General features: G+C 38.9%; 1 protein-coding gene across 2 annotated transcripts; it reads left to right on the top strand.

Moving 5' to 3' along the window:
- The first annotated feature begins 972 nt into the window (after positions 1-972).
- Positions 973-25,805, top strand: amer1 (APC membrane recruitment protein 1). 2 transcript variants are annotated; one of them, XM_059976967.1, is made up of 3 exons: positions 973-1,099; positions 6,156-6,240; positions 17,003-25,805. In XM_059976967.1, exon 3 carries the CDS (start codon positions 17,109-17,111, stop codon positions 20,631-20,633), a length of 3,525 nt encoding a protein of 1,174 aa, XP_059832950.1. In that variant the 5' UTR covers positions 973-1,099; positions 6,156-6,240; positions 17,003-17,108; the 3' UTR covers positions 20,634-25,805. The 2 variants fall into 2 exon arrangements, with proteins under 2 accessions (XP_059832950.1, XP_059832951.1); XM_059976968.1 differs by lacking the exon at positions 6,156-6,240 and having other exon boundaries at positions 1,004-1,099.
- Positions 25,806-27,572: the final 1,767 nt, after the last annotated feature.

Here is a 27,572-nt window from a genome sequence, read left to right as displayed (position 1 = left end):
ACATAATAACAGTGAATGCACCTTTTATTTCTCTTCCTGCAGTTCAAAAATATAATTTTTACTAGTCACAGCCAATTTCTTGGCTCTCAGCCAAGCCACGTTATTCAATTGTAGAGGGAGTAGCATCATGTTTTGATATAACCTTATTGTTTTGGCTCTTCAGACCATTCATCAAGCAAATTGTAGTCATACTTGTCATGATACTGCTCTCTCGGAAAACAATGGATTCCCAACTATTTCTCGGGAGAAATAATAGCACACATTCCTTTGTGTACAATATTGCACACAATCCATCCAATTTGGCTTTAAGCATTTAAGCCAGTAATTTCCTGCTCTATGTTTTATGTGTCTTTGAACATGTCTTTATGTGTCTTTATGTTCCCAGCTCGTACCTTTCCATCACTATTAACCCTTACTATCAAAAGGCTGAATTTTCCAGCACAACTATCTAATAACATCCGATCGAATACGTACACTTTGTTTCACTAAGACCGTCTTTTTCTTTGTCTGCATTTCGTCCAGTTTGAGTCCTCCCTATTGCCCCGGTCTGCATTTTTCACGTTTAGCTGTACTTTCCCGACATGCACTGACCGATTTTAGCCTTTCTCTGTGACTATTGTCTGAGCGGACCCTCCTGGTAACTCCCTGTTACTTATGATGTTGTTTGGCTTCGCACTGTTTTCCGTGTCGGCACTGACCCCACTTTGCCACCTCTCTCCTGCTCGCCTGCATTGATACAGTTTATAGTTTCCCGCTGTTGATCGTTTTCTTGTCCACACTGACCAAAGCTCTTCTTCATTGAATTTTATCTGTTGTCCTTCCCTGCACTAACCCTATTTGACCCTCTCCGTTTGCATCACCCCACTCTATTGATCGTCTCGCAGGTCGCCGTTTTGCCATTCTCTGCATGGAATTGCGGCAGACGGGAAAGCCCGCCTACAGCACCCAGATTGACAGGCCGAGCGCGCTGCTGATTGGACGCGACGGACTGTCCGTTATGGATTGGGCGTCGTCAAAGAGAAGGCCCGACTGAGGCCGAGTGGCTTGAAGTGGTTGTGGGGTCGGCGCGCTGAAGTTGGGTGGTATCTCGGCGCAGGAGGTGAGTGACAGATGGCCGGCAGGGTCAGAGTGAGGGCACTTGGGGGCTCTGCGTTAATTGGAATGTGGGGCTTCTCACCCGGGCTGGGCTGGAGCAGGCCCGGAGCCGGGGCAGCGCCTGGGAATGCGATGCCGAGCAGGGAGCCCCTCCGCAGGTGAGGCTGCGAGAGAGCCGCAAGCTGCTTCTCTCAGCACCACCCACCACAGCGACTCCTGAAAGTTTCCATCAGTATCATCAACAGGCGGATTCGTTCCCGCATTTACCCCCTTCAAGATTTCACTCAATTCAATGTAGTCAGGGCAATTGTATGAAATTTCTATTGTACCCGGAGTCTGGAGGGAGGAGTTTTAACTGAGAGGGAGATGTTTCTTGCTTTAGTGCCAGTGTGCCAAAGAAACCCAGTGGTTTCTTTGCTGTGTCTTGGTGAGGAGCCAAGCATTCTTTAGAGTGTCTGGAATCTGAGGTTAAGTTGATGATCATCTGGTTGCCAATGGCGTTGCTGCGTGCGGGTGCCCAGCTCCAGCAGAATTGTTAGAAAAACATTCCCCTCAGAATATTCATCTGAATGTTTATCTGTTCATTGTGAGGAATTATGTGCGTAAACTGTTGAATATCGTGGTATTGTGTTAGTATTCGCTAGATGTTAGAGATTAGTAGAATTGAAATTTGAGCATAAATTAATAAGTGTTTTAATTTGTGCTTGTGCGTGCTGCTATATGCCAAGAAGCTGCTGGAGGTACACTTTAAAAAAAATTGTACCCCGCATTCATGTACTTGTCCATATGACAATAAACTTGACTTTGCCGGTATATAATAAATGAAACTTGATGAACAACATTATTATCACTGGCTGGGAGGACGGAGTGCCATAGCTTTGTGTGAAAGCTAGTATGAATTCAAAATACTTTTCATTTTTATGATTATAACTTGTGAGGAGATGTGCTTTTAATAGTTTGATCAGATAGCCAAAACTTGAATCAAGGATGTCAACACAGTTATTCATTGGTAAATTGTTTTGCATTTATTAAAAAATACTGAAATGCTTTGATCAGCAATTGTTGCAGAGTAGTTTTAGCATAGGTAATATGGTACGTCAGCACATTATTTGTACTATAGAAATCCTAAACCCAGAAAGTATACACAATTTAAATGCTAAGGCTATTATGTTTTTTAGGAATGGTGTGGAATAGGGGAGTGAAGTGGGGGTATGGAGAGATGAGTAGGATTGCTAATAGTTATGTTTATATCCCCAAGACACTTGTCCGATCAGATCTGGTAATTTGTGAAGGTGAACACACTTTGTCCAGAGACCTTGGATGCACCTCACACAAAGATCATTAAGATTTTAGTCCCCTAAACTTATTTAACCTTGTTTAAACAAGGGGTATTGCTAGCCCTGCCTTCCTGTTTATAGAGACATTAATTTAAATGTAGTAATTAATCTTTCTCACACTATATATTTAAGTTCTGTTGTTTAGTGATTTTACATTAAATTGATAGGTTTCAATACATTCACATAATTCTAGCTAGCAAAGATTGGTTTATTATTATCACATGCACCAAGATAGAAAGGAAAGATTTGTTTGCAATTCATTCACATAAATCTTTCCATACATAAAGGTCGTACAAAAGGAAAACAGTAACAGATTGCAGTATAGTTTTACAGTTACAGAGAAAGTGTAGCACAGAGACAATAGAAAGTGACAGGGTAGATTGAGAGATCAAAAGTTCATCTTTATCGTACATGAGGTTCATTCACAGTCTTATAACAATGGGATAGAAGCTGTCCTTGAGCCTGATAGCTTTTGTATCTTCTGCCTGAAGATAAGGGGGGGGGGGGGTAGTGGAGAAGAGAGAATGACTGGGGTGGGAGGGTTCTTTTATTATGTTTGCTGCTTTCCAGAGGCAGTGGGAACTGTTGACAGAATCAGTGGAGGGAACACTGGTTTTTGTCATAGACTAGGCCGGGGGTCGGCAACCTGCGGCTCCCGAGCCATTTGTGGCTCTTTCACCTCTGTGCTGCGGCTCCCTGTGGCTTTGGGAAATAATTGGTCAGTATTTAATTAAAATGTATTTTATGTTAGTTTGTTAGCTTTTGAAATGTAATTCTAAATTTGAAGATTATGGTGATCTTGTACAATGTAAGTGTGGCGACACATTTTCTGACACATCCGAAACGGCTCTCAATTAGCCAGCATTCCGGCTAAGGGAGATTGCCTACGGGGGTTTGTGAGTACGTGTCTTTTGCAGCATCTGCGTCCATGGGGGCTGGGTTGAGGGAGGCTTAGAAGCAAGGCTGTTTAGTTCGAATAAAGTTATTCGACTGCAGTTTACTGACTGCCTGAACACACCGCTGCAACGTGTTTTTATCGCTATTAATATACGTCACCACTGCCAATACCTGACACCCGCCAGTGCGCGATTTCTTTAATTTTTCGATCCAAGGTAAGCCAACTATGGAGAATTCTAAAAAAAGAAAAGTGACTGAAGAAAACAGAACGTTTAATGATACGTGGACAGATTCATTTGCTTTCACTGTTGACGAGACTGGTTTACCGGTATGCTTAATATGCAATGAGAAACTAGCAAACAACAAAAAGTCAAATGTCGCAAGGCATTTCCAGAGTAAACACGCAGCCTTTGCTCAAAAATATCCGGATGGAGATGAGAGAAAAAAAGCCGTTTCGGAACTGATGCGGAAGGTTGATCTGAGCAAAAATCATTTCCAGAAATGGATGAAGTCAGGAAAATCAACGACATACGCCAGTTATATTGCCGCTCAGGAAATAGTCAGGCACGGGAAGCAGTTTACAGATGGTGAATATATAAAAGAATCTTTCATTAAGATTTCAGAACATCTATTCACGGACTTTAAAAACAAGAGTGAAATTGTGCAGAAAATCAGGGATATGCCCCTCTCTGCAAAGACTGTCAAAGACAGAACCATAAAAATGGCAGAAGACATCACAAGACAGCAAATTAAAGACATCAATTCAGCTGTGGCCTACTCGATTGCCTGTGACGAGTCTAAAGACAAAGGCGATATTGAACAAATAGCGTTGTTCTGCCGGTATGTAAACTCTGCCGGGCCACAGGAAGAACTGATTGAGTTGATAACCTCTAAAAGACCAAACACGGGGGGAGGACATCTGTGAGGCTGTCTTGAATTGTTTAAGAGCCAAAGGAATAAAGACCACCCATCTGGTGTCAGTAGCTACTGATGGGGCTCCGAATATGACGGGAACGCACAAGGGATTTGTGGCTTTACTGCAGAAGTCGCTGGACAGAAAGCTGCTGACTTTTCACTGCATCTTGCACCAAGAGGCACTGTGCGCTCAAACATTTCCTCCGGAATGCACAGAAGTAATGGATGTTGTCATTCAGATTGTCAATAAAATAATGGCAAAAAGTTTAAATCACCGTCAATTCCGTTTGTTACTGGACGAGATGGAAAGCGCATATTCTGATCTCCTGCTGCACAACAAAGTCCGGTGGCTGTCCAAAGGGGAGGTGCTGAAACGCTTTGTCGCGTGTCTGGAAGAAGTGAAAACTTTCCTGGGCAGCAAAGGGCTCAACTTTCCTGAGCTGGAACAGCCAGAGTGGCTGGAAAAGCTACACTTCATGGTAGACATGACAGCGCACCTGAACACGCTGAACACAGCTCTTCAGGGGAAAGGACGCACAGCCCTGCACATGTTGGAGGATGTCTTGGCATTCGAGCGCAAGTTGACAGTGCTTGCCAGAGATTTACAGAAAGGCACTTTGTCTCACTTCCCCAATTTGAGAGAGTTCAAACAAGGTCACGACATGATAATTTCGGAGTATTTACATTCTGCAATCATCGCAATGCAAACATCGTTTGGGAAACGCTTCTGTGAGTTCAGAGAGGAAAAAAACACATTATCCTTCCCGGTCACTCCCTTAAGCATCGATCCTTCCCTACTGAATACGACTGCATTGGCAGGTGTGAGTCAACCTGATCTTGAGATGGAACTGGCCGACATAGCCGACAAAGACATATGGGTGTCCAAGTTTAGACGCTTGACAGCAGACCTTGAAGATGTTGCCCGTCAGAAGGCCGTTCTTGCTCAGAATCACAAATGGAGTGATATTGAAAACCTTCCAAATCCGGACCAACTTGTGTTTGAAACATGGAATGCTGTGCCCGACATTTATGTAAACATGAAAAAGTATGCGCTTGGAGTCCTGTCGATCTTTGGATCCACATATGTATGTGAGCAGGTGTTCTCCAACATGAACTTTATTAAAAACAAACATCGCGCATGCTTCACAGATGACAGCTTGCGATCCTGTGTAAAGATGAAGGTGACGTCATACAGCCCTGATGTGCAGACGCTGTGCGCTGAGGTCCAGGAGCAGAAATCCCATTAACCAAGTATGATAAATATTTTAATTGCCTATTATTTTATGTATATTCATATTTTTTCATTGTTCAGTGAAATAGTCCTTTTATTTTTCAGGCTGACAGCTGGCTGATGATATTTTTGGTTTGCTGCTGGCGGAAAATTTAAGTTCGGCGTTTTTCATAAATACAAGAAGGACTCAAATAGACATTGAGTATTTTACTTAAAAGTAACTTTCAACCCAACGTCTTTTTTTCGGAGTTCAAAATGTTTTTGTTGCATGCAGAAATGTAATTTCGTTTTCTCTGCAGGAGTTCATCAATTTCATAAATGCAACACATTATAGTTTGTTTATACATAGCATAAAGGCAAAAAAAACGTTGTATGCAGTGTTATTTCATTTTAAATGTCAAACGGGTTTTGCGGCTCCCAGTGTTTTCTTTTCTGTGGGAAACGGGTCCAAGTGGCTCTTTCAGTGGTAAAGGTTGCTGACCCCTGGACTAGGCTGTCTTTGTAACTGCAATTTTTTGTAGTCTTGGGCAGAGGTTGCCATATCAAGCTGTCTGTGGATGTGACTGACAGTGTTGCTGACACTGCAGTTCTGGCATTGTTATGAACTACATTTTATTAACTACTGTACTATATTGTATGTATCACTGACCAACAATTTCTTGAACTTTTTTGGTTTATAGGGGCAATTAACAAGCTATTGCCATGAAACTCAAGTTTTGGTGAAGTGATCAAATACCTGGATATAAAGAAATCATGAAGATGAAGGTTGTTACCTGTCTTTTTTTTTGTTGAAATGTGTTATTTGTTTCAATTGTTGACAAGGCAGCAGTTAATCCATCGTTTTCTTGCCCATTATAATGGATGGTTAACAAAATTTAGATTTTCTGTAGTTCCCCAAGATTATCCTGTAATTTTTTTTAAACCAGATAGATCCTGCATCCTCTTGGGTTTTAGTAGGTTAGTGTATTCCTTGATTTGATAATGATACTATCCTATTTTAGATACCTGCAGCTCTTCACAGGCAACAGAACACCTTTGTTCTGACAAGTGAGGTTTCGCTATGGAATCTTGGATTGAGGATTTAATGGTACTGTAGTCCTATCTGTAGGCAGTGATGGCTTTTATTTTAGTGATAGTGATTTTGTTTTGGAATGTGCAGTTCTTCTAGCACTGCAGGAAAGCTGAAAGAGGATGGGGGAGTGACAAAAGCCACCAGGAAATACTTTATTTTGCAATGTAATTGTTTTTTTAAAAAGTAATACTCAAAAAATCAATCAAAAATCGCTGAAAATATATTTGGACAAGAAACTGCAGTGGCTGGAAATCTGGAACAATGTACAAAAAGCTAGAAAAAAACTCAGCGGCTCAGGCAGCATCGATAAAGGGAAATGTACAGTAGATGCTTTGGGTCCAGACCCATCATTGAAGACATTTTATATGCCCATTTCCTCCCGTGGATGCTGGCTGACCTGCTGAGGTCCTCCAGCTGTTTGTGTATTGCTCTGGAAAATACTTGCAATATGGTGGATTCCGGTTAATTGGGATGCTTCGTGACCAGTACATTTTTGTCTAATTAAGTGGCTGTCTCAATTAGTCAAAGTTTAATGGAAGTGGTTAAAAAGATGTAAAAAATACAAACTATCATTTAACTGAGTAAAAAAATTATGTCTTTAAGTGAAATACAGAACAAATTAGAACACTACCAATGCCACTACAGTATTATAAAACTGTGTATTAGTTCCTAATGGTTATCAATCATGGAATTCATTCGGTGTACACTGTCGTGTATGGGGTGTCCAGGGAGAGGTAGCATCCTCTGGTAAAGGGGCTTGTCGTGTCCACTTTGGGGCAGCTCACTCAACTTCAGTTTCCACTGGATGCTCAGCTTTCACCTGTGACTCCAAGTCGATGTTTGCATGTGACAGTGGCCACAACCCAGTACACTGCTTCTACAGATGGGCTAAACCAGGTGAGGGAAGCTGGTAGGCCCCATGCCGTGGTGAAATGGGGACGTGTATGTCCCAGCACATGGCAGACAATCAGCAGTGGGATCCAATGGCCAAGAAGGCAATTCTGCAAAGTCTTTTGTGGAGAGCGATGAGCATGATGAGGTACAGATGAAATAATGGTTATCCACTGCAACGAAAATAACTACTTGTACCACTTGACCTGGATTTCTGAGGCTGAGAGAATGCAACTGTCCCAGTGCAGCAGCTTTTCTACTTTTTAAAAACTCTCCAGCACAGCTTTAACTTATCGTTGGATATAGCAGGCAACCAATACACTGCCGTGTTCTTTTGGTTGACTGTAAATGAACAAAATTAATGTAGGCACATAGCTGCAGATAATGGATTACCTTCATACAATGCTTTTGATGATTGCATCCTTCAAGTCTTCACTTCCATTGTAACATTCAAAATAATTGTTGATGCCTTCAAATTCTTAGTAGTTCCTAACTTGTAGTAGTGAAATCATTTCATTTTCACTCCTGGTTGTTTCTAGCATCTCCAATCCTGAATGCTTGAAACCACAATGAGCAAAACATTTCTAAGTTGTCTTACTGCTCATTTCTTGTCAACTGTCAGTGACAAAAATCACTTTTTTGAACACAAATACATGCAACTGACACTATTTAAAATTTGTTCACTCTAAGCACTGTATAGTTTCCTAACAGTCACACAAGTTCACATGACTCATTATAAACTGTTCGGCAGCAGTCTCCTGTCCCAAAGTAAAGCTTTTTTTCTCAGATTTTGTTCTTTAAGAGTTATCCCAAATCAAAGGCTGCACAGATTATGTGATGGATCAATTAACCAGAGTACACTAGTGTTGTTAGCCTAATGTTAAAGGTTTCTAAAATATAAGTAGCAGGTCTAATACATACTGTTGTTATGACCAGAAGTCATCAGGCTTTACTAATATTATATTTGTGCCCAAGTTCTCTATTCTCCCTTCTACCACTTCTGGAGAGTCAGTAGCTTTTGATGCAAGACACCTGCTTGGATATGGAGCCAGTTTTGTTGGAGATTGAAACATCCCAAGTGGGAAGTCCAGCCTAAAGTAGAAACACTTGCAGCAATTGCAATATCAGACACATCCTGTCAAATTAGCTTTCCTTTGATAGAAGCTGTTGTTGAACTTTAAGCTGGAAGTTCATTCGCCAGTTGATACCTCAGCTGACACTTGAGTAAGTATTTTAAAACACAGAATTTTATGAATATGAGGGTATGAGAACCCAGAGTCAAGTCAATAATAAACAAAATGCTTGAGGTTTAAAAAAACAATACTGATTGGTCAGCTATCAGATTTCTAGGCAAACAAAATGTGGTGGAATTTTAAAATGCTCTTTTTGAGAAGAATGGGTGTACCTCAAGTGACTTGATGATGCTGTCAAGTTAGCCATTGAAAACGTACTTGCAGACTCTGCTTGTGCATTTTAACTGTCTTTTGTAAGATTTCCTTTTACAGTTTACTTTTCCACGTGACATTTTTACAGTGTTCCTTGCAGGGTCCCTTGTGCACAGATCTAACTGGTGGCCTTTGGAAAGAAGGAACACTCCTTGATTGCATCTGATGGTTTCAGTTGGTGGGGGTGGAATCTGGAGGGTGTTGACCTGAAATGACTGAGTAATGCAGTGTTCAGGCCTTGCTTTGTTGGTGCAGGGTGTAGAAGGTGGACCATCTTTGTACTTTGGCACTTAGCACATTTAAAAAATTTGATACCAAATCCCCACTCTCAGTTTCCCCAAAAATCACATACTCCTTAACCAATAACTGTAGATTTCACTTTGATTGCTTCTTGCTGATCTTTAGGATTGTTGCTGTATAACTCAATTTGGGAAGTTTGCCTTTCAAAAAGAAAGGCTGAAATCTTTCTCAGATGAGATGAATTGTCCTGAAATGTTTTACTTTTTCATGTTTGTTACCTCATCTGAATATTTTCATAATTTTCTGTTTTATTTTGTATTTCCACCATCTTTTTTTTGTTTTAGCCTTTTAATAAATAATTTGTTGTGATTCCAAATTTTTCATTTAGTTTCTGTTGATATTAAAATAGCCATATTTTACCTAGTGATGCAAACATTTTCAAAATAAGTTTAGATCCTGGTTTCTGTTGGAGGACAGAGTGTTTCTTTGTAAATTTATTGATAGCAGTTATGTGAATATGCTCATGATGGTGTTGTCTTTAGGCTTATACATGTTGGGGTATACACTTTTTTAGATTTGTAATATTTATCATTGTAATTATTTCCAGCCTCCCTTTTGCAGTGTTTACTTGTATATAGAAACCCCATTTCCAGAAAAGTTGGGATATTTTCCAAAATGCAATAAAAACAAAAATCTGATATGTTAATTCACGTGAACCTTTATTTAACTGACAAAAGTACAAAGAAAAGATTTTCAATAGTTTTACTGACCAACTTAATTATATTTTGTAAATATACACAAATTTAGAATTTGATGGCTGCAACACACTCACAAAAGTTGGGACAGAGTTAAAATAATGAAAAGTGCACAGAATATTCAAGTAACACCAGTTTGGAAGACTCCCCACATTAAGGAGGCTAATTGGTAGCAGGTGAGGTATCATGACTGGGTATAAATGTAGTGTCCATCAAAGGCTCAGTCTTTGCAAGCAAGGATGGGTCATGGCTCACCCCTTTGTGCCAAAATTCATGAGAGAATTGTTAGTTCAAAAGGAATATTTCCCAACGCAAGATTGCAGAGAATTTAGGTCTTTCAGCATCTACAGTACATAATATTGTGAAAAGATTCAGAGACATCTCAGTGTGTAAAGGGCAAGATTGGAAACCACTGTTGAGTGCGCGTGATCTTCAAGCCCTCAGGCAGCACTACCTAAGAAACCGTCATGCTACTGTGACAATTATAGCCACCTGGTCTCAGGAGTACTTTGGAAAACCATTATCACTTAACAGTCTGTCGCTGCATCCAGAAATGCAACTTGAAACTGTATTACGCAAAGAGGAAGCCATACATCAACTCTATGCAGAAACGCCGGCGAGTTCTCTGGGCCCGAGCTCATCTCAGATGGACTGAAAGACTGTGGAACCGTGTATTGTGGTCAGATGAGTCCATATTTCAGCTAGTTTTCGGAAAAAATGGGCGTTGAGTTCTCCGTGCCAAAGATGAAAACGACCATCCTGGTTGTTATCAGCAAAATGTGCAAAAGCCAGCATCTGTGATGGTATGGGGGTACATAAGTGCCCACGGCATGGGTGAGTTGCATGTATGTGTAGGTACCATTGACTCTGAGGCGTATATTAGGATCCTAGAGAGACATATGTTGCCATCAAGACGACGACTCTTCCTGGGACGTCCATGCTTATTTCAGCAGGACAATGCCAGACCACATTCTGCATGGGCTACAACAGCGTGACTTTGTAGACACAGAAGTGCGTGTGCTTAACTGGCCTGCTGCCAGTCCAGATCTATCTCGTATTGAAAATGTACGGCACATCATGAAGAGGAGAATCAGACAGTGGAGACCACGGACTGTTGAGCAGCTGAAGTCTTATATCAAGCAAGAATGGACAAAATTTCCAATTGCAAATCTACTACAATTAGTATCCTCAGTTCCAAAACGATTAAAAAGTGTTATTAAAAGGAAAGGTGATGTAACACCATGGTAAACATGCCTCTGTCCCAACTTCTGTTGAGTGTGTTGCAGCCATCAAATTCTAAATTTGTGTATATTTACAAATACAATAAAGTTGGTCAGTAAAACTATTGAAAATCTTTTCTTTGTACTTTTGTCAGTTAGGTAAAGGTTCACATGAATTAACATATCACAAATTTTTGTTTTTATTGCATTTTGGAAAATATCCCAACTTTTCTGGAAATAGGGTTTGTAATACCCATCAAATTTATTTAAAATTGTGGATCTTTAGCTCTGTTGTTTAAAGGTTATTTCAGTTTGCACTGGCATCTGTTGCTTTTAGCATATTACTAAGAATCAATAATCCCACTGCTTTGATTATCTCAAATTCAGTTTGATTAATTTATGTCATTTGGAAAAAGGAGCCACCGAATTGCAAGAAACTTTACATTATGAAACAGAGGATTTGTTACATCACCGTGATAAATTGCTAATGAACTTGACAGTTGATATTAGTGTGATCATTTCATTGCCTCATCAGCTTAATGCTAGTCCTTTGTGTTTTATGACCACCTTTAATATTGTTTATTTACAATAAAAGGACCCCTGATGATTTATTCGATAAACCCATTTCTTGATATGGCTCATGATCTTGGTTCATTCTGTGCTCTCACCGTGGCAGCAATTGGGACCTGCAGCTGGACACAATCCTCTGGGACTAAAGCCCTTCTTCTTCAAATCAATATTCCAGCTAAATCCTTCCACTCTCAAAGCTCCCCACTCCTCTGCTATTTTCTATCATAACTTGGCTACTTTGATATTCTTTTCTAAAGGCACAACCTTGAGCCCTTTTTAAATGGTAGTATTTCTGCTTGTATTTAATTCTCCTATTTCAATCTTCCTCGTGAAATGTTGAGATTAGTTTTCTGCAATCCTGATCGCGTTCTGCTTTAATCTGTGGCCTGTCTGTTCATGGAGGTGATTGTAAAAGATTGAATGGAACGATTTTGGTTGAATGAGAGGATTATGGTAGCCTAGCCAATATTTATCACACAATCAACATCAATAATTTGTTCATTGTCATGTTGTTGTCATGACCAGTTGTATGTTGTCTTTGACATTTTACCAGTGTAGAAGTACTTTGACAGCATCCTGTGTTTTGTGACAGTTGATATTTTTCCTATAATTAGGCTGGCAAAGGGAACATATCACTTAAGGTAACCCCATGTGTGATGTTGTTAACCTCTACCCAGCCTCCCTGCATATTATTTATACTTTTGCATTTAACGAATAGCTGTTTTAGCAGTGGATCTGTATCTTGGGTGTGGGGGGAAGTGAAATCAGCAAAACTTTAAAAACACATCAACTTCATGGTCAGTCAGATTATTTATCCCATGGTACAATTTTTTAATATTTCTGGGCTGCTTCTACTCAAAAATCCTGAATTGTTGCATGATTATACTTGCTACCATAGAATTGAGAACTATTAAGCAACACCCACACAATGCTGGAAGAACTCAGCAGGTCAGATAGCATCTCTGGAGAGAAATAAACAGTCCACGTTTAGGCTGAGATCCTTTAGGACTCATCTGTTACAAGTAATTTTTTAAAACATAGAATATAGAACTGTACATCACAGGAACAGACCCTTTGGACCACAGTGTTGTGCTGAATCAATTAAATTAGTAATCAAATGAACAACCCAATGAACAACTCTCAGCCTACACAATGTGCATCTTCAATTTTCCTCTCATTAACGTGCCTATTTAAACATCTCTTGAAAGTTTCTGAGCAACACACGCATCATGTTGGAGGAACCCAGCAGGCCAGGCAGCATTTAGGAAAAGGGTGCAGTCAACGTTTCGGGTTGAAACCCTTCGGCCGGACCATTTCCAGAGTTTCTGCCTCTCCTACCACCCCAGGTAGCATGTACCAGGCACTTCCAAGGAAATGTACATCTATTGGTAATTATGAGTTTATGGCAACATGTAGTATGGTGTATGTAGTATAAATAGAGTGTTTATACTATCATAGAGCACAGAAAAATGCCCTTTGTCCCACTCATTTATACAAACCACAATGCTTGGAGGAGTCTCATTTTCCTGTATTTGGTCCATATTAGTCTAAACCTGATCAAGTAGTTTTCAAAATGTCTTTTAAACATTGTAATTGTACTTGCCTATCTGCTGTCCCCTTATAACTGTTCCTTCTAGTTGTAGATTCCCTAGGGTAGGAAAAAGGCTTTGAAGATCTACCCCATGATCTATCAAAACGTGTAAAGTTTGAAGATGCGGACCTCTGTATCTCCCTCTGCATCTTGACAGTCAGCTTCCTGATTGGCAGACCTCAAGTAGTAAGAATTGGAACCATCATCTCCTCCTTGCTGATTATCAACACAGGTTCACTTCAGTGCTGCTTGCTTAGCTCTGCTCTGCAGATGTGATTGTGCAGCTATGCACATATCCAACGCAGTCTGTATATTTGCCAACGACGCTGCTGCTGTTTGACACATCATGGGTGGCAATAAGTCGGCTTACCAGAGTGAGATAGGACACCTGGTTGAGTGGTGCCACAATAACAACCTCTTGCTCAATGTCAGCAAAATTAAAGTACTGATTGACTTCAGGAAGGTAAACATCTGCCACTCTGCGTTGAGGCATTGGGGGTAGAGAGAATCAGCAGCTTTAAATTCTTGACTGTTAACAGATTGGGTGACCTGTCCGGGGTCCAGCACACATTTGTATTTATAGGGAAAGTGTGTCATCGTCTTTGTTTTCTTTGGAAGTTAAAAAGTTTCAGCAAGTTGCTGAACACTTTTAACAAACCTCTGCAGATGTTTACTTGAATGTATCATGACTGACTGTATCATGGTCTAGTCCAGTAATCTGAACTTGGGAATGTAAGAAGCTGCAGAGTATCAGACTCTGCCCTGTACATTACAGGCACATGCCTCCCCACTTTTGGCACTGCCTCAACAAGGCACCGCTCATTATTAAAGATCCCCACCATTCTGGCCATGCTGTCTTCTTGCAGTTAGCACTGGACAGGAAGTACAGAAGCCTGAAGTCCCAATACTATGAGCATAAATGTACTTGTGCATATGATAATAAAATCTACTCGACTTTGATTTTGTAAGGTCACTCCTTTGCCTCATTTGATGCAGGGAAAACAGTAGTCCATTCTGTCTGTCCTCATAACTCAAACCCTCCAGTGCTGGAAACAATCTATAGAGTTGCTCACAATACTCCAGCTATGTTCTTACAGTGCCCTTTTCAACTTAACATGACATCCCAACTTTTGTACTCTATGCCACATCCAATGATGGCAAGCATGCCATGCACCTTCCTCACTACCTTGTCTACTGAGATTTTGTTTTACTGCATTTCCATCATCAATTTCTATGCCTTTTGTATTGAAATTTTCTGTTAGCCGGTTGGCATGCACTAGGTATTATAGTACAGGTTGGGTACCCCTTACCTGAAATGCTTGAGGTTGGAAATGTTTCCGATTTTTATTTTAAATTTTGGAATATATAATGAGATAGCTTAGGATCACCATCATTTCCAACTCTGCTTACTGGTAGCACAAATTCAGTCTTTGTCTTAAAGTTGTTCATCACACGTGTATTGATATAGCTTTTCAGTGTCTGAGATTTTCATCAGCGATGATAATGGCAAACTTATCAATGAATTTCTCTACTGCTTTATCACCACAAATCTTAAAAAAACTCCATGCTTTTTCTTAACTTTCTACAACCAGCTTTCAATTTTCAGTTCATCATCTTTGCTTGTTTCATGATCAGCATACCACTCAGCAGCATATGTTCACTCCAATGCTAATGAGTCCACTCTTTCAAAATACAGTTGAGAACTTCATTTTTGATTAATGCAATGTTTTTCTGTTTTTTTTCTTTACATATGTTGGGTCACTTTTCAGAACTGTCTGTGGTGTGCAGAGACCCGTGCATTGCCTAGGAACCTTGCCAGCACCTCGTGGAATTTTCCATTTGTGACATAACTTTTCGGATGAGTGGTACTCAACCTGTAGTTAATTAATACAGACACACACCTTTTGTCTCTGTGGAAGCAATTGAGTGTTGTATTATTTCTACTGCTTTCCCATTTGGAGAAGAATAACATTTTCATCCGTCTCACAGACCAGTTTCTCAAATGTTACACTCTGCTGCTTTTTGAATTGATGAAAGGTGGGAGATGTTGGTACTTGGGTAATGGGAGAAGTGAAAATGGCCTGCTTTTTTGTTGTGAGGGAATACGATTGGTGCAGTTTGTAATGCTCCTGAAACTGCTGAAAACTAACGCAAGCTGTTATTAGATTGTAAAATTACAACCTGAAACAAAGGGAAAGAGTAAGTTTAGTTAAAAACAAGACATTGGATGATTTTTGTTCCATTTTGCTGTGAGCCACACAGTCAAATTGCATCTTACTGTGTGTCTCCAGATTGAAATTCATCGCATTACATGAAATTGCTGGATTGATGTGGATTGGTGTGGATTAATGTTGCCACAGTTATTTAGGCCTGGCAATTCATGTCCTAAGCACCCTGTTAAGATTGTGATTTTAAAATTCTCATGTTTTACTCCACCTTGGAACTCCAGGAAAAGAAAACAAGTGACAGAGACGTGCACTTTTGAGTTGAGGCATATTGGTTATGAGGCTTTGTCACCTTTCTGGCCTAGCTCTGTATCCCTTTTGCCAATCACCTTTCTGGCTCTTAGCTTCACCCCACCCCCTCCGGTCTTCTATCATTTTGCATTTTCCCCTCCCCCTCCTACTTTCAAATCTCTTACTATCTTTCCTTTCAGTTAGTCCTGACGAAGGGTCTCGGCCTGAAACGTCGACAGCGCTTCTCCCTATAGATGCTGCCTGTCCTGCTGCATTCCACCAGCATTTTGTGTGTGTTGCTTGTATTTCCAGCATCTGCAGATTTCCTCGTGTTTTCCTTTGTAAATGTTGTATGTTGTGTACTCTGTCCTGTTTTTCTGTTGTGTCTTCACAACATTTGTGAGCACTTGTCAATTTGCAGCCATTTATGGCCCAAATGTTGTGAGTTAAAGGTGCTGAACATCCTTTTCACACACAAAATGCTGGTGGAACGCAGCAGGCCAGGCTGCATCTATAGGAAGAAGTACAGCTGGTGTTTCAGACCGAAATGTCGCCTGTACTTCCTATAGATGCTGCCTGGCTTCTTGCGTTCCACCAGCATTTTGTATGTGTTGCTTGAAATTCCAGCATCTGCAGATTTCCTTGTGTGAACATCTTTTTCACATGGCTCATCTTTGTAAATGCAGCGTTACTTATAACATTGCTGGCTTTTGTTACTTATTGAAAATTCATATATCCGAGACCAGGTCAAATTCGAATTGTAAGGTTTCAGACAATAGCAAAGTTGAGAGACTGGGAATTTAGTGAGGGTGGGTGGGTTGTGTAGATTGTTCATAATTTGGTGAATCAGTTAAAATGTAAAGCGGCGTGAACATTGAGATCAAACTTCACTATAACAAAGTGTGCAATTGAATAGCTCTTTAATATTTAATGTCAATGCATAATTAAATTTTTTGGGTGAAAGATGGAATATACAGTCCTACCACAGGGGGAAAAGCTTGACCGAGTAGGGAAAATAAATTAGTTTATGGAAGTATGTTTTTGTTTTGTCTCCATGTTTAATTGTCATTGTCTTTCCATTGTGCTTTTCATTGACTGGAGATCTTCTATTAAATTATACTTCTCTATCCCAAAGAAGTGAATATCCCAAGCTGATGATATTTCTTCTTTTTATAATATGACCACACTCTGAAGGTGTCAGGAATGTTATAAAACAGAAATGACATTTAAAAACAAAGTTTTGCTGCCTTTGTTTAGAATCTAATTTTTTCTTTGTTTTCCTTGTAGGATGATGGTGGTTGAGCAGGTATACAGACTTTGTGGAGTTGTTGTGGGTCGTTGTGCAACTGATCTAATTTACAGCTGATTGCACCTGTGTATAGACACAGTTGTCATGGAAACTGGCAGCAGTGAAGAGACAGCCGGAACAAAGGCTTTGTCTCCTGGCCGTGGGGAACTTGCCAGAGGGAGCCAGATCCTGGGAGCAGCTGTGCTTGCACCATACGACTGTACTGATGCCTCTGATACGGAACAGTCTTCTGGGAAGCTTAAGAAAACTGCTTTTAAATTGTTTGGAGGAAAGAAGAGCATTTGTGCACTACCTAGCTTTTTCACTATTAAGAACAAAGGACAAGTAAAGGGATTCTCCAAAAAGGGAATCACAAAAAGCAAAACTCTCAATGGCATAAGTGAAGTGGCTTTGGACATTAATCAAAAAGAAGGACTTGATACTGTGTGGGGTGGATACAATGATTCATCTGGTTGGAGCTCTGCAGCATCAAGAAGCTTGCGTGGCTCTAAAAGTGAGCACTTGGCACTAGATAACAACATCAACTCTGATTTCCATAAAAGTGAATCTGTAGAATTGGAGAACTCTGAATGTTTTGCTCACAAACGAAACACAGATAAGCCCTCAAATGAGAGGAGGTCGAAGAAGGGCCTGAGGGGTCTCTTTAATAGCATCAGACGTCACAAAAAGAACAAAGCTGTTGATTCTGCGAAAGGAGACCCACAGGACAGTAACTATGCTGCTGATGATTTTGCACATACAGAACAACCGGCCGCAGGAGAACAAGTCATCGGAGTTGAATTTAAAAAGGGAATGGTGGAGCTAAACCTGAAGCCTTCATGTAAAATGAACTATACAGAAGCAAGCAATCCAGCAGATAAAATTGGAACTGCAAATAGTACAAGTTCTTTCTCTGAGTCAGGTGCTTTAAAAATTGAAAATAGCACGAGGAATAAGAGGAATGAGTTTGAGACATCTGCTGCGGAGGTAAGGAAGGTCAGTGTGGGCGAAACTAAGGCATTAAATAGGAAGCCTGGTAGTGCTATTTCTAATCTAAACTCTGGTTTTGGTAGCATGCCTGATATTGTGAAACCTAATTGCATAGATCATGACCCACCATCTGTGCATTCTTTTGATCAAGTCAGCTTGATTTTTGGTGATGTGACTTCACTGAAGAGCTTTGACTCTCTAACAGGCTGTGGGGACATTATTGCTGACCATGACGATGATAGCATTGCTGAAAGCACAGTATCGGGTGAGAGGGGTAGAACAGCTGGGAAACGGAGCTCGTGTTTGGTTACCTATCAGGGTGGTGGGGAAGAAATGGCAACTCCGGATGAGGTTGAAGATGAATATCTTAAAGCCCTATGGGAGAAAGCAACAGGGACAGCGACAGTGTTTGATAGCAGCCAAAATATAGCAGAAGATGGTGGTGAGTGTTTGCGATCACCGAGTGATGTGGAGCATTCTACTTTGCATATTAACCTGTCGGATCCTTGTGCTCTGCGAGGTATCACTGATAGTGCAATCAATAGTAGTGAGCTGGTGACACCACAGAGTGACCATCAGGAATCAGCACCAAATAGTGATGAAGGTTATTATGACTCTACCACCCCTGGACATGAGGAGGAAGGTGCAGACAGCATTAGTGAAAGTAAAAATGGAAGACTTCCAAGGGATAGCTATAGTGGAGATGCCTTGTATGAACTCTTTGAGCAGAATGATAGTCTTATAAATTCTCCACCAAGTGATGAGCAATCTTTCGAAACCAAGCCACCTTCACTAGGTGCCTCACTTACATCCATTTTAAGCTTTTCGTTGCCAGTGGATACAAATATTACTTGTATTCCAACTAAGCAGAACATTATGATTCCTTCAGAACAAGAAAAATTTAATTTTGTTCAGGAAGGTGAGATCAGAATAGCTCACCTACAGCAACAGTTGACTTGTTGGGAGTCAAATGGGAAAATGACTTTTATAAAAGACTTCTCTGTTAGAGGAAAGGAAGCATTCTCTGGTAATCTACTTGAAACTGAATTTAGTAAAATTGGCGCCGATGCTCTTGGTGTTATTGCCAAAAATCAAGCTGCTGTGTGCGCAGAACCTTTTATTTCAAATAGTCTGAACAAAAATGGAAAAGTGAAAGCTGAGTACTTGTCAGAGGCAGCTGATGGGCAGAACTGGACAAAAATCCAAAGATTATGTCCGGATGAAACTGATAATAAATACTTGATGTGTAAGCGGAGTGTGTGTGAAAACTACAGCTTGACAAAACTTCACAATAATATGTCTAGAGCAAGTTGTACACAAGAATGCAAAAATGAAAACAGTGGTAAATGGGGCCAACAAATGAAAAACAGTGAGAATCACAGTTTGAAGAAATTGGTTCAGACCAGCACAGGAGCCAATGGAGTAGTCAATGAATTAAGTGGAAACTCTTCTGATTGTAGAGAAATGAGAAAAACTGAAGAGAAATTTGAACAAGCCATCAACTACTCACAGGCTTTAGTTGAATTCACAGCTAACAGAAAACTTTATCCCAATCTTTCTGAAGGCCTTGGGAATTCTGATTCAGGATCTCAACTCACACAGGATATACATGCTTTGCCAGCTATGGTAACTTTTGATGTTGTCGATGTTGAGAATGAGGAGGAATGTGACCAGCAGAGTGAAATGGTCTTGGACGAGGAAATCTCTGCATCTTATGAGGCCTTTGATAACAGTTTCTTGGAGAAATATCACCATTGTGACGACAGAATGTTTCCAAGTTGTACCCAGACTACTTCCCTTGGCACTTGCTGGGGGGCTGCCAGTCTTCCACGGCATAGCAGTCTTTATAAACTAAATCCTTCACTGCCAGCTCCATTATCAGTTAGCAGAAGGAGCAAGTCTCTTGATACTGACAGCTTAGAATCTGAACTTACTGATTTGTATCTGTCAAAGGTCACAGCGGCATCAAAGAGCACCCCACAGTCTCCTGATGTTCCTCCCTATGAATGGGATGGCAGGAAAGGATCTGCTTGTCACTGGTTTGGCAAACGAAGTAGTCAAATTGTTTCTTTGGAAACCCCAGAGATTGCACATAGTTTGCATTGGTCTGGACAGCAGTTCGCCAAATACAGGGAAGAACCTGTGTCTGCAGATAAGAGAAATGCATCATTTAATTCTTTATGTCCTTCTGAAACAGACTTGGGTAAGCAGCACACTAATCGGACTGGGGATTTGTGTTTACACTGTAAATCTAATGTAGCTAAACAGGCAACTCAAAATCAGCCGACTTGTAACTGCAATCTGGGACCCGTAATTAACAATAAGATGCCTCATAATTCACGAAAATTGGTTAGACCCTCTCATCTACCATTACAAAATGATGATTTTGCATTGCAGACCGGTATTTATAGTTCTTCAAGAGAAAACACTACTGGCAAAGGGCTATGTGTTTCCTTAAAGGAAAGTAGGGAAGAAGATTTCTGTAAAATTGCATCCTTGGCTAGGTATTCTGATTCTGAACTTGCTGGTAAAGGATGTGGCACTGGAGAGATTGCTCGGGTACTATCTCCCTTCCATTCAAATAAGATGAAGTCTGAAGCACAGTCTGGATCTTACTGGCCATTACACAGCTGCCAATAATATTATGTTTCAAGGAACAAATAAGTGCCCTTTAGTGTGGAACTTCCTGAAGGGTGGAATAGAAACACTACTTATGGATGTGTAATCTTTTAACTTATTATGTGGAGAGAAAACTGCTAGAGAAAGCTGTGTTGCCTGAGGGTTTTTTTTTGGTTATATTACCAATTTGTAAATTCACGGTGTTTTATATTCACCAAAGGCTTTGAATAATCTTTTATAAAAAGTGTTAGTGAACCAGTAACTGTAGCATTTTTAGAATGTGAATTGCATGATTTTTGTTAAACAATTTACGTGGTTTATATATTAAGAGCATTTTCATTACTTTGGTGTAAACTGCTGCTGTAATGATGCGGAAGTATCGGGATGGCTAAAATTAACCAAACTTGACTGTTTAAAAGTTGGAATTCAAACTTTTATTTTGCAATTAACTACAGGAATTTTTAATGTATTTTTCAGCCTACTTTTCCATAAATTGAGTTTTTATTTGTACAGGTTGATATCTGGATTTCAGAATCTGATAAACTGGGTATTAATGAGTTTCTACTTCGTTATGGGTTTTCGAGTTAGGGCTATCAGCTTTCTTTCCATGACAGCTTTTACTTGGCTACCTAATTTAAATAAAACTGCTAATTGCCAGGTTAGTTTAATAATTGTGCTATATATATATATATATATATATATATATATATATACACACACACTTAGCAAAGAATTATTGCACTTGCATGTGAATCTTAAAAACATGTGTAAAGGAAGCTCTTCAGACCATTGAATCCCTTACAGCCAATAAAGTGCTGTTTGGCTTGCTTGTTTTTGGCTCCTAGTTTTGTAAGGTGTGGCAAATCATGTGTTCTTACAAGAAATTTTTTTAAGTGTGAGTTTTACGACCACTATTGTACTTTAGAGCAGTCAAAATCCCTTCTGAACTATTAGTAATTATTCTCAATTATAAATTTCTAATTACCTAATCTTTTTGAACTTCCTGTTGTGATTAGAATCATTCTACGTACCATTCTGACTTTGATATTTGTACATCATTATATTTTCTTTTTGCAGATTTCTCAATTATGTTGCATTTAATTTTAGGTTTTTGCAGGCATCACAAAAAGTAAAGGATTTATTTGGTGCTCTGGAATCCCAAGACAAGTAGCCTTCCAGTCAATTAAAAAAAATGTTGAGGATTATCCTCTGGTTCTTCCCAGTAATCAGGTTTTGGACTCTACTTCCTCTTTGAACCTTACTACTTCTATATTTCTGAGTTCTGATTTTTATAAACACTGATTTTAAAAGCTCCAATTTGATTTGCTTGAATAGTATAGTCAGTGGTCCTTCCTGATGTGATCTTGAGTCATGCAGGTAAATTGTCCTCGATCTGATTTGTCAAATTAACAGGTCTCAGAAAAAAAAATGAAGGGAAATTTGAATAGACATGTATTGTCGCTGTTGCTTGTTGTCCAGTAATTTCTGCTAGGTGTTTATCTAATTCTCTCATCTCCTGTCTCATGATTAATTATATTGTGAAGTACCAGAGGTATGTCAGAAACAAAGATATTCTAATTGAAAAATATTTTTTTCCATAACTGAGGTAATTATTTGTTAAAACTGAAAACATCATGAAGTTTGTAGAATTGAGCTTTGTGTAATTTATAGTGCTACTGTCTGTTGTGAAATATAGCTATGCAGTTATGTGCTTCCTGTAAATCTCAGCAATACTTGTTGATTAAATTTATCCAAAAGAAGTAATGAATGTTAGAATTTAAATAAAAAATTGTTCCTAATTTGGAATGATTTTCTTTAATTGTATTGTACAAGAGTGTAGTTCCAGTAGTTTAACAAATCAGCAGCATCAAGCTTGAAATCTCATTTGTGTGTTCTCAAGCTTTACATCCAAGCCAAAGGTTATAAATTTCTTACTTATACATCTCTCAACTTTATAATGTATTTTCCACATATAACCATAATACAACTGTAAAGTCAATATTTTTCTTCCTGATGAGTAAAATGGGTAAAGAGAAACATTGCCTAGATTCCTGCTCCAGACTGTTATCAGAAAACACCTGCTAATTCACCTGTGAATTTATGCATATTAGTCCCAAGACATTTTTTCCTGTGTGTCTTGTATGATCTCTGAGTTGTTACTTGAATACACACACAATGAGACTGTGGAATTGTAGCTGGTATTGGGCAATCTCTTCAAAAAAACAGGCACTATGCATCTTCTCCTTATACTTCATCTTATTTATCTTTGCCAGCCAGCTAAGGCATTGAGTAAAATGCCACAATGTTGTGATGCAAGCTTTATGCATTCATTTGACTTGGTGCTTTCTAATGTTCTTTCCTTCCTAAAGTTTCATACAAAGATGACAATACAAATTTTGGGATGTTGCTGTTCTTCGATCAGTTATCCATGTGGCCAGTTAGTCCATGTAGTGGGTGTTGTCAAATCATTGTAAATAGGTTATTTGGAGATGAATTGTCATATTCATAGGATGCCCAGGAACACTCAGCATCAGTGAGTAGCAATGTAAAAACTGTCAATTTTTCTGATTTTCGTATTTCCCAGATGCTCAGGCAGTGGTATTGTGCATCCTTCTATGCCATTTATTAAAAGACCGTGGACATCTTTCAAAATGTCAATGTTTGGAGATAAATCACTTTCAAAAGAGAAGAGAGACAAAGGGAAGAATAAATAGTTGGTCAATATTTTAAGTATAGCTTGAATTCCAGGCAGCATCACAAGTAAAATACATAGTAGGTGTGCATTTGCCCACATTTACTGCCGTCATCAGTAGCATCTCTTCAGAATAAAGGGGATAAATTTTTGAGAGATTTGAGGATTCACTATTGGTGTTATGAACATCATTTGCCCCTTCTGTATTGGAATATTTTGAAATTCCCATCTACTGTGCTCTAACAAAGCCAGTAAAATACCCTGGGAAAATAGTTTTTCAAAAAAGGTCTGCTAGAAGTCTAAGATAAAACCAGAAAGTGCAAGAAACTCTCAGCCATTTACTTAACATTTTGGGTCCAGGACCCTTTTTGAAGGATCTCAGAATTGAAATATTAAATGGTTTCTCTTTCTGCAGATGCTGTCTGTTCTACCAGGTGTTTTCAGCACTAATTTTATATTTCAGTAAGGGGTTCTATCCTGTAGCTGTTAACAGTCTGTTAATATCACTTATTACTTGATTAGTCATTAGTTGGAATTTATTTAATAAGTGCAGTGTTGACATGTGGATCTTGTGAAGCAGGTCTTCAAGCATCATGTATTCCAGTAATTTGTGCCATCTCAAGTACACGAGTATTTTAAACAATATGATTTATTCATGCTTTATATAGCAATACAAGTAAGAAAGTTGGGACATCACAAAGATCTGCTGCCATTACCATTTTATTTTGTTTAACCTCTACAGCTTTGCATTCAATATTTGTGATAGTCTGGCAGCAAATCTTGTTACAAATTATAAATTTCTTGTTGGTGAAACAAAACTGTACAGCTTAATAACATGGAAAGGTTAATCAGTTTTTCAGTGGTTCATTCCAAATATTACATGATTAATCTAAATCCTTGTAATTTAGTTTTTTGTGGCGTTTGTCTTTAAATTCATATAATATGATGAAATGTCCTTATTTCAAAAGCAAAGCATTAATTCCTTTGAAGCTATTAATCAGGGGTAATTTAATTCTTGCTTAAGGAACTGTAAATATAACAGTAATCCAATTAAATAACATTCTTATTTATTACATGCTCCAATTTTTGCAGAATTAGTTTTTATATATTTTCCATACATGAGTGATATTGGAACAGTACAAATAGAAGTTTCACTATTTCATGAGCATGCTATGTTATTTCGGGTGTAAAATGATGGCATGCAGAATAAGGCACTGAGTAATTTCTCCCAGCAATGTGCCTGAACTCCAATCTTGCAAGAGAATTGCCTTAATGTACCAGTGACATTTTCCACCTTGTCTTAGGCTGCGGGCATTGATATTGCCAGTTGATGTTGACTTAACTCAAAGTAACAGTACTTGCAGATCTGGTTGAGACAAATTCTATTTTCTGTAGAATTTTTGCAACCGGTTAATAAAACCTAAATTCGTTGGATTAGCCTTTTAGACTTGTAAAATGATCAATGATGCTATTAGATATTTTACATTATTGAGATGGCTTTCTTCTTGATCTACATTGGTTTACATTAAATGTTTTTAAAATCTGTGCTGTGGTCAAAATGTCTGTTGAAAACTAGCTTAATTTTTTTTCCATTACACTACATATAGCAATTTAAATTGGGGGGTGGGGGGTTGCTGTGATTACTGAATGTAAACTGAGGTAAAATGCATGAAGATGTTTCAAGCCAATGGGAGGACTCTGTTTTAAATGTGATGATATTAAGCAGAAAATAATAGAAAGTACAACTGGTGTGCCAACAACTGATGAGATGTCTGAGACTATTTCTTCAGTTCTGACAAGCTTCTTAAACCTGTCTTAGTTCTTTGCAAATGCTGACTGACCTATGCATATCCATGTTTACTGTTTCACTAAAATTGCCAGCATTTACAAATTTTGTCTTACTTGCACACTTGGATGTAATGAATACTGATGCATGCTTCCTGTTATGCACGGCATGTATGTATTCCAAAAGCAACAATGATCTTTGTGGTGTCTCTCTTGCATATGTCATAAATGTACTGAGGTGCCTTAAAGATGTTTTGGGTTAGTCACAATAAGACCATTACAGCTGTCATTGCAGCCAGCACTGAGTACTGCAGGCAACCTCATCAGCTTATTGCATGTGAAAGATTTTTTTTAACCCAGACATCAAGGTGTCATTGTAGCTGTGCCTGTCCAATGGGGCAATTTGCTTATTAGTGTATTTGATATCTGTAAATATGTGGTGCTGTACATAACTGGCCTCTGTAAAATGTGGAAAATGCATTTTTTTGTAAATTGTCAAGTCTTTGATATCCAGCTGTTGTACTCCAAATATTTATGGTCAAGTTACTTTTCCATTTATTATCGCGTCTCATGAAAGATTTACACATTACTGTGTACAGAGGAAATAAAACTCAACCATAGAGCAAAAAAAACCTGACTTGAATGTTTATTTTCCCTTCGAGTTCTGATTTATTAGCATGACAACGGGCCCAGAGGATGCAATTGTCTTTGTTCATTTTGTGTTTATTGAAGTAAGGGTTTTGAATACTCTGCTGTTACAATGTACAGTTTTTCCTGTTGATATTCTGAATTTGAAAGGAAAGTGGCTTTCATTTCATGCAACATTAATATAATGTACTGTTTGAAATGCATCTCAAAACCATTGTTAAAAAAGCAATTTAAAATTTTTGAATGGAGATTGATGGTTGTTTTTATTTCCTATGAGACCAGTCAGTTGTGATCGAGCCTGTGTCCCATCTCCAGCCTCACCCCAAACTGTCTGTTGAATCTCTCTGGTCATCTTCTGTAATGCAGCTGACTTCCTCTAGCATGGTGAGAGGAATACCTTTTACAAGGCTGACACTTTTGTGTGTTAATCACTTGCAAACAGCGGTGAAGTACATGAAATAGCCAATGCATATATGTTGCTGCAATTTATTTCTGGCTCCATATGCCTTTTGTTACCACAGCTTCTCAGCTGTATTATTCTTTAATATGAAAGAAACAATTGTGATGGGATCCCACTCTTAGGTTGCACTTGGGGTTTGCACAAGAAACAGAGTCACGTGTCATGAAAATACCCTTAGGATTACTTTGTCTACTCTGACTGTTAAACAGTTACTTCTACGAATACTATTTTACCTCCCGACATTCCTTGCCTAGCCTCAATCAATAAAAGTGTACCACAACACTGGCAAACTCAAAGTAAAGGATAAACCCCTTTCTGAGTGTTATTAAAGCAAACAGATTTGAAGAATTGGAAATATCGAAGTCTGAAACATTAAAGGTCTTTTAAAAACACAGGTTAATTTAATGGGCTAGACAAGTAGACAAACAAAATTTGGAGACTTCTCCTTCTCAAGGGCTGTTAGAAATTGAATCCTTGAATATTTTTAAGGTAGATGTAGATATTGGATATGTAAATGGGTGGAAGACTAAATAATAGATAGGAATACAGGGTTGAGGTTACAACCACAAAGTTACTAAAGAGTTTGGAAGGCCTATTCCTGCTTCTAAATCATATACTCATTTGTATGATATGTAGTGAAAATGCAGAAGAAAAATCTTCTAAATACTACTGCAGTTAGCTGAAATCTATCAAAAAGCTTAGAAAAGTGAAGGAAACCAGAATAGTAAAGGAAGTGGGCAAAGACAAAATTGTGAGTTGTATAAAATTGCTGAACTGTGAATGAGCTAAGTACTAAGAATTGCATAAGGATGTGCACAGAGGAGCAGAGAGGCTAGAGGAAGAATAAAATCCCACAATTTTTTTTTGTGTATGTAAGCACCATAACATGAGCCTGAATTGTAATCGATGACAAGTGGAAGATTTGTAGTGCCACATATGGATGCTACAAATTGCTGAATGATTTTGGCAAGAAACCGGCAAGAGCTTTAACAGTGAACTACAGTAAGAAATCATTCATGCTGACCTGATTCTGTACTGAACAGATGTTGGAGAAAAATAGGCCAGTCTTAAGCTTTTGATCAATGTGGCATGTTGTACGATGAGTGTATATAGTTTCCCTCATTATCATAATATAGTCAGTAAAGCAATATAATCTCACAGCTAGAGTCTTGGATCAGATTAAATGAGATATCAGGGAAGCAGCCAGATTCGCAGTTAAATTTGCAGAAGTGATTTAATGGATGGTCTATTCTAGCAAATCATTTGCAAAATCATTAAAATGAAAAAAAATTCAATTACATTTAGTTTTCCTTGCGTCTTAGTCCATAGAAGGCTTTATTTATGGTCCAGACATGGGGTAGTCTTATAGACCAAA

The sequence above is a fragment of the Hypanus sabinus genome, chromosome 8 (assembly GCF_030144855.1).
Source record: "Hypanus sabinus isolate sHypSab1 chromosome 8, sHypSab1.hap1, whole genome shotgun sequence".
Classification (NCBI taxonomy): domain Eukaryota; kingdom Metazoa; phylum Chordata; class Chondrichthyes; order Myliobatiformes; family Dasyatidae; genus Hypanus; species Hypanus sabinus.
This window is presented reverse-complemented; position numbering and strand designations above follow the sequence as displayed.

Excerpts from the sequence above, each read along its gene's own strand:
- amer1 (XM_059976967.1), top strand. The coding sequence starts at position 17,109 with ATGGAAACTGGCAGCAGTGAAGAGACAGCCGGAACAAAGGCTTTGTCT.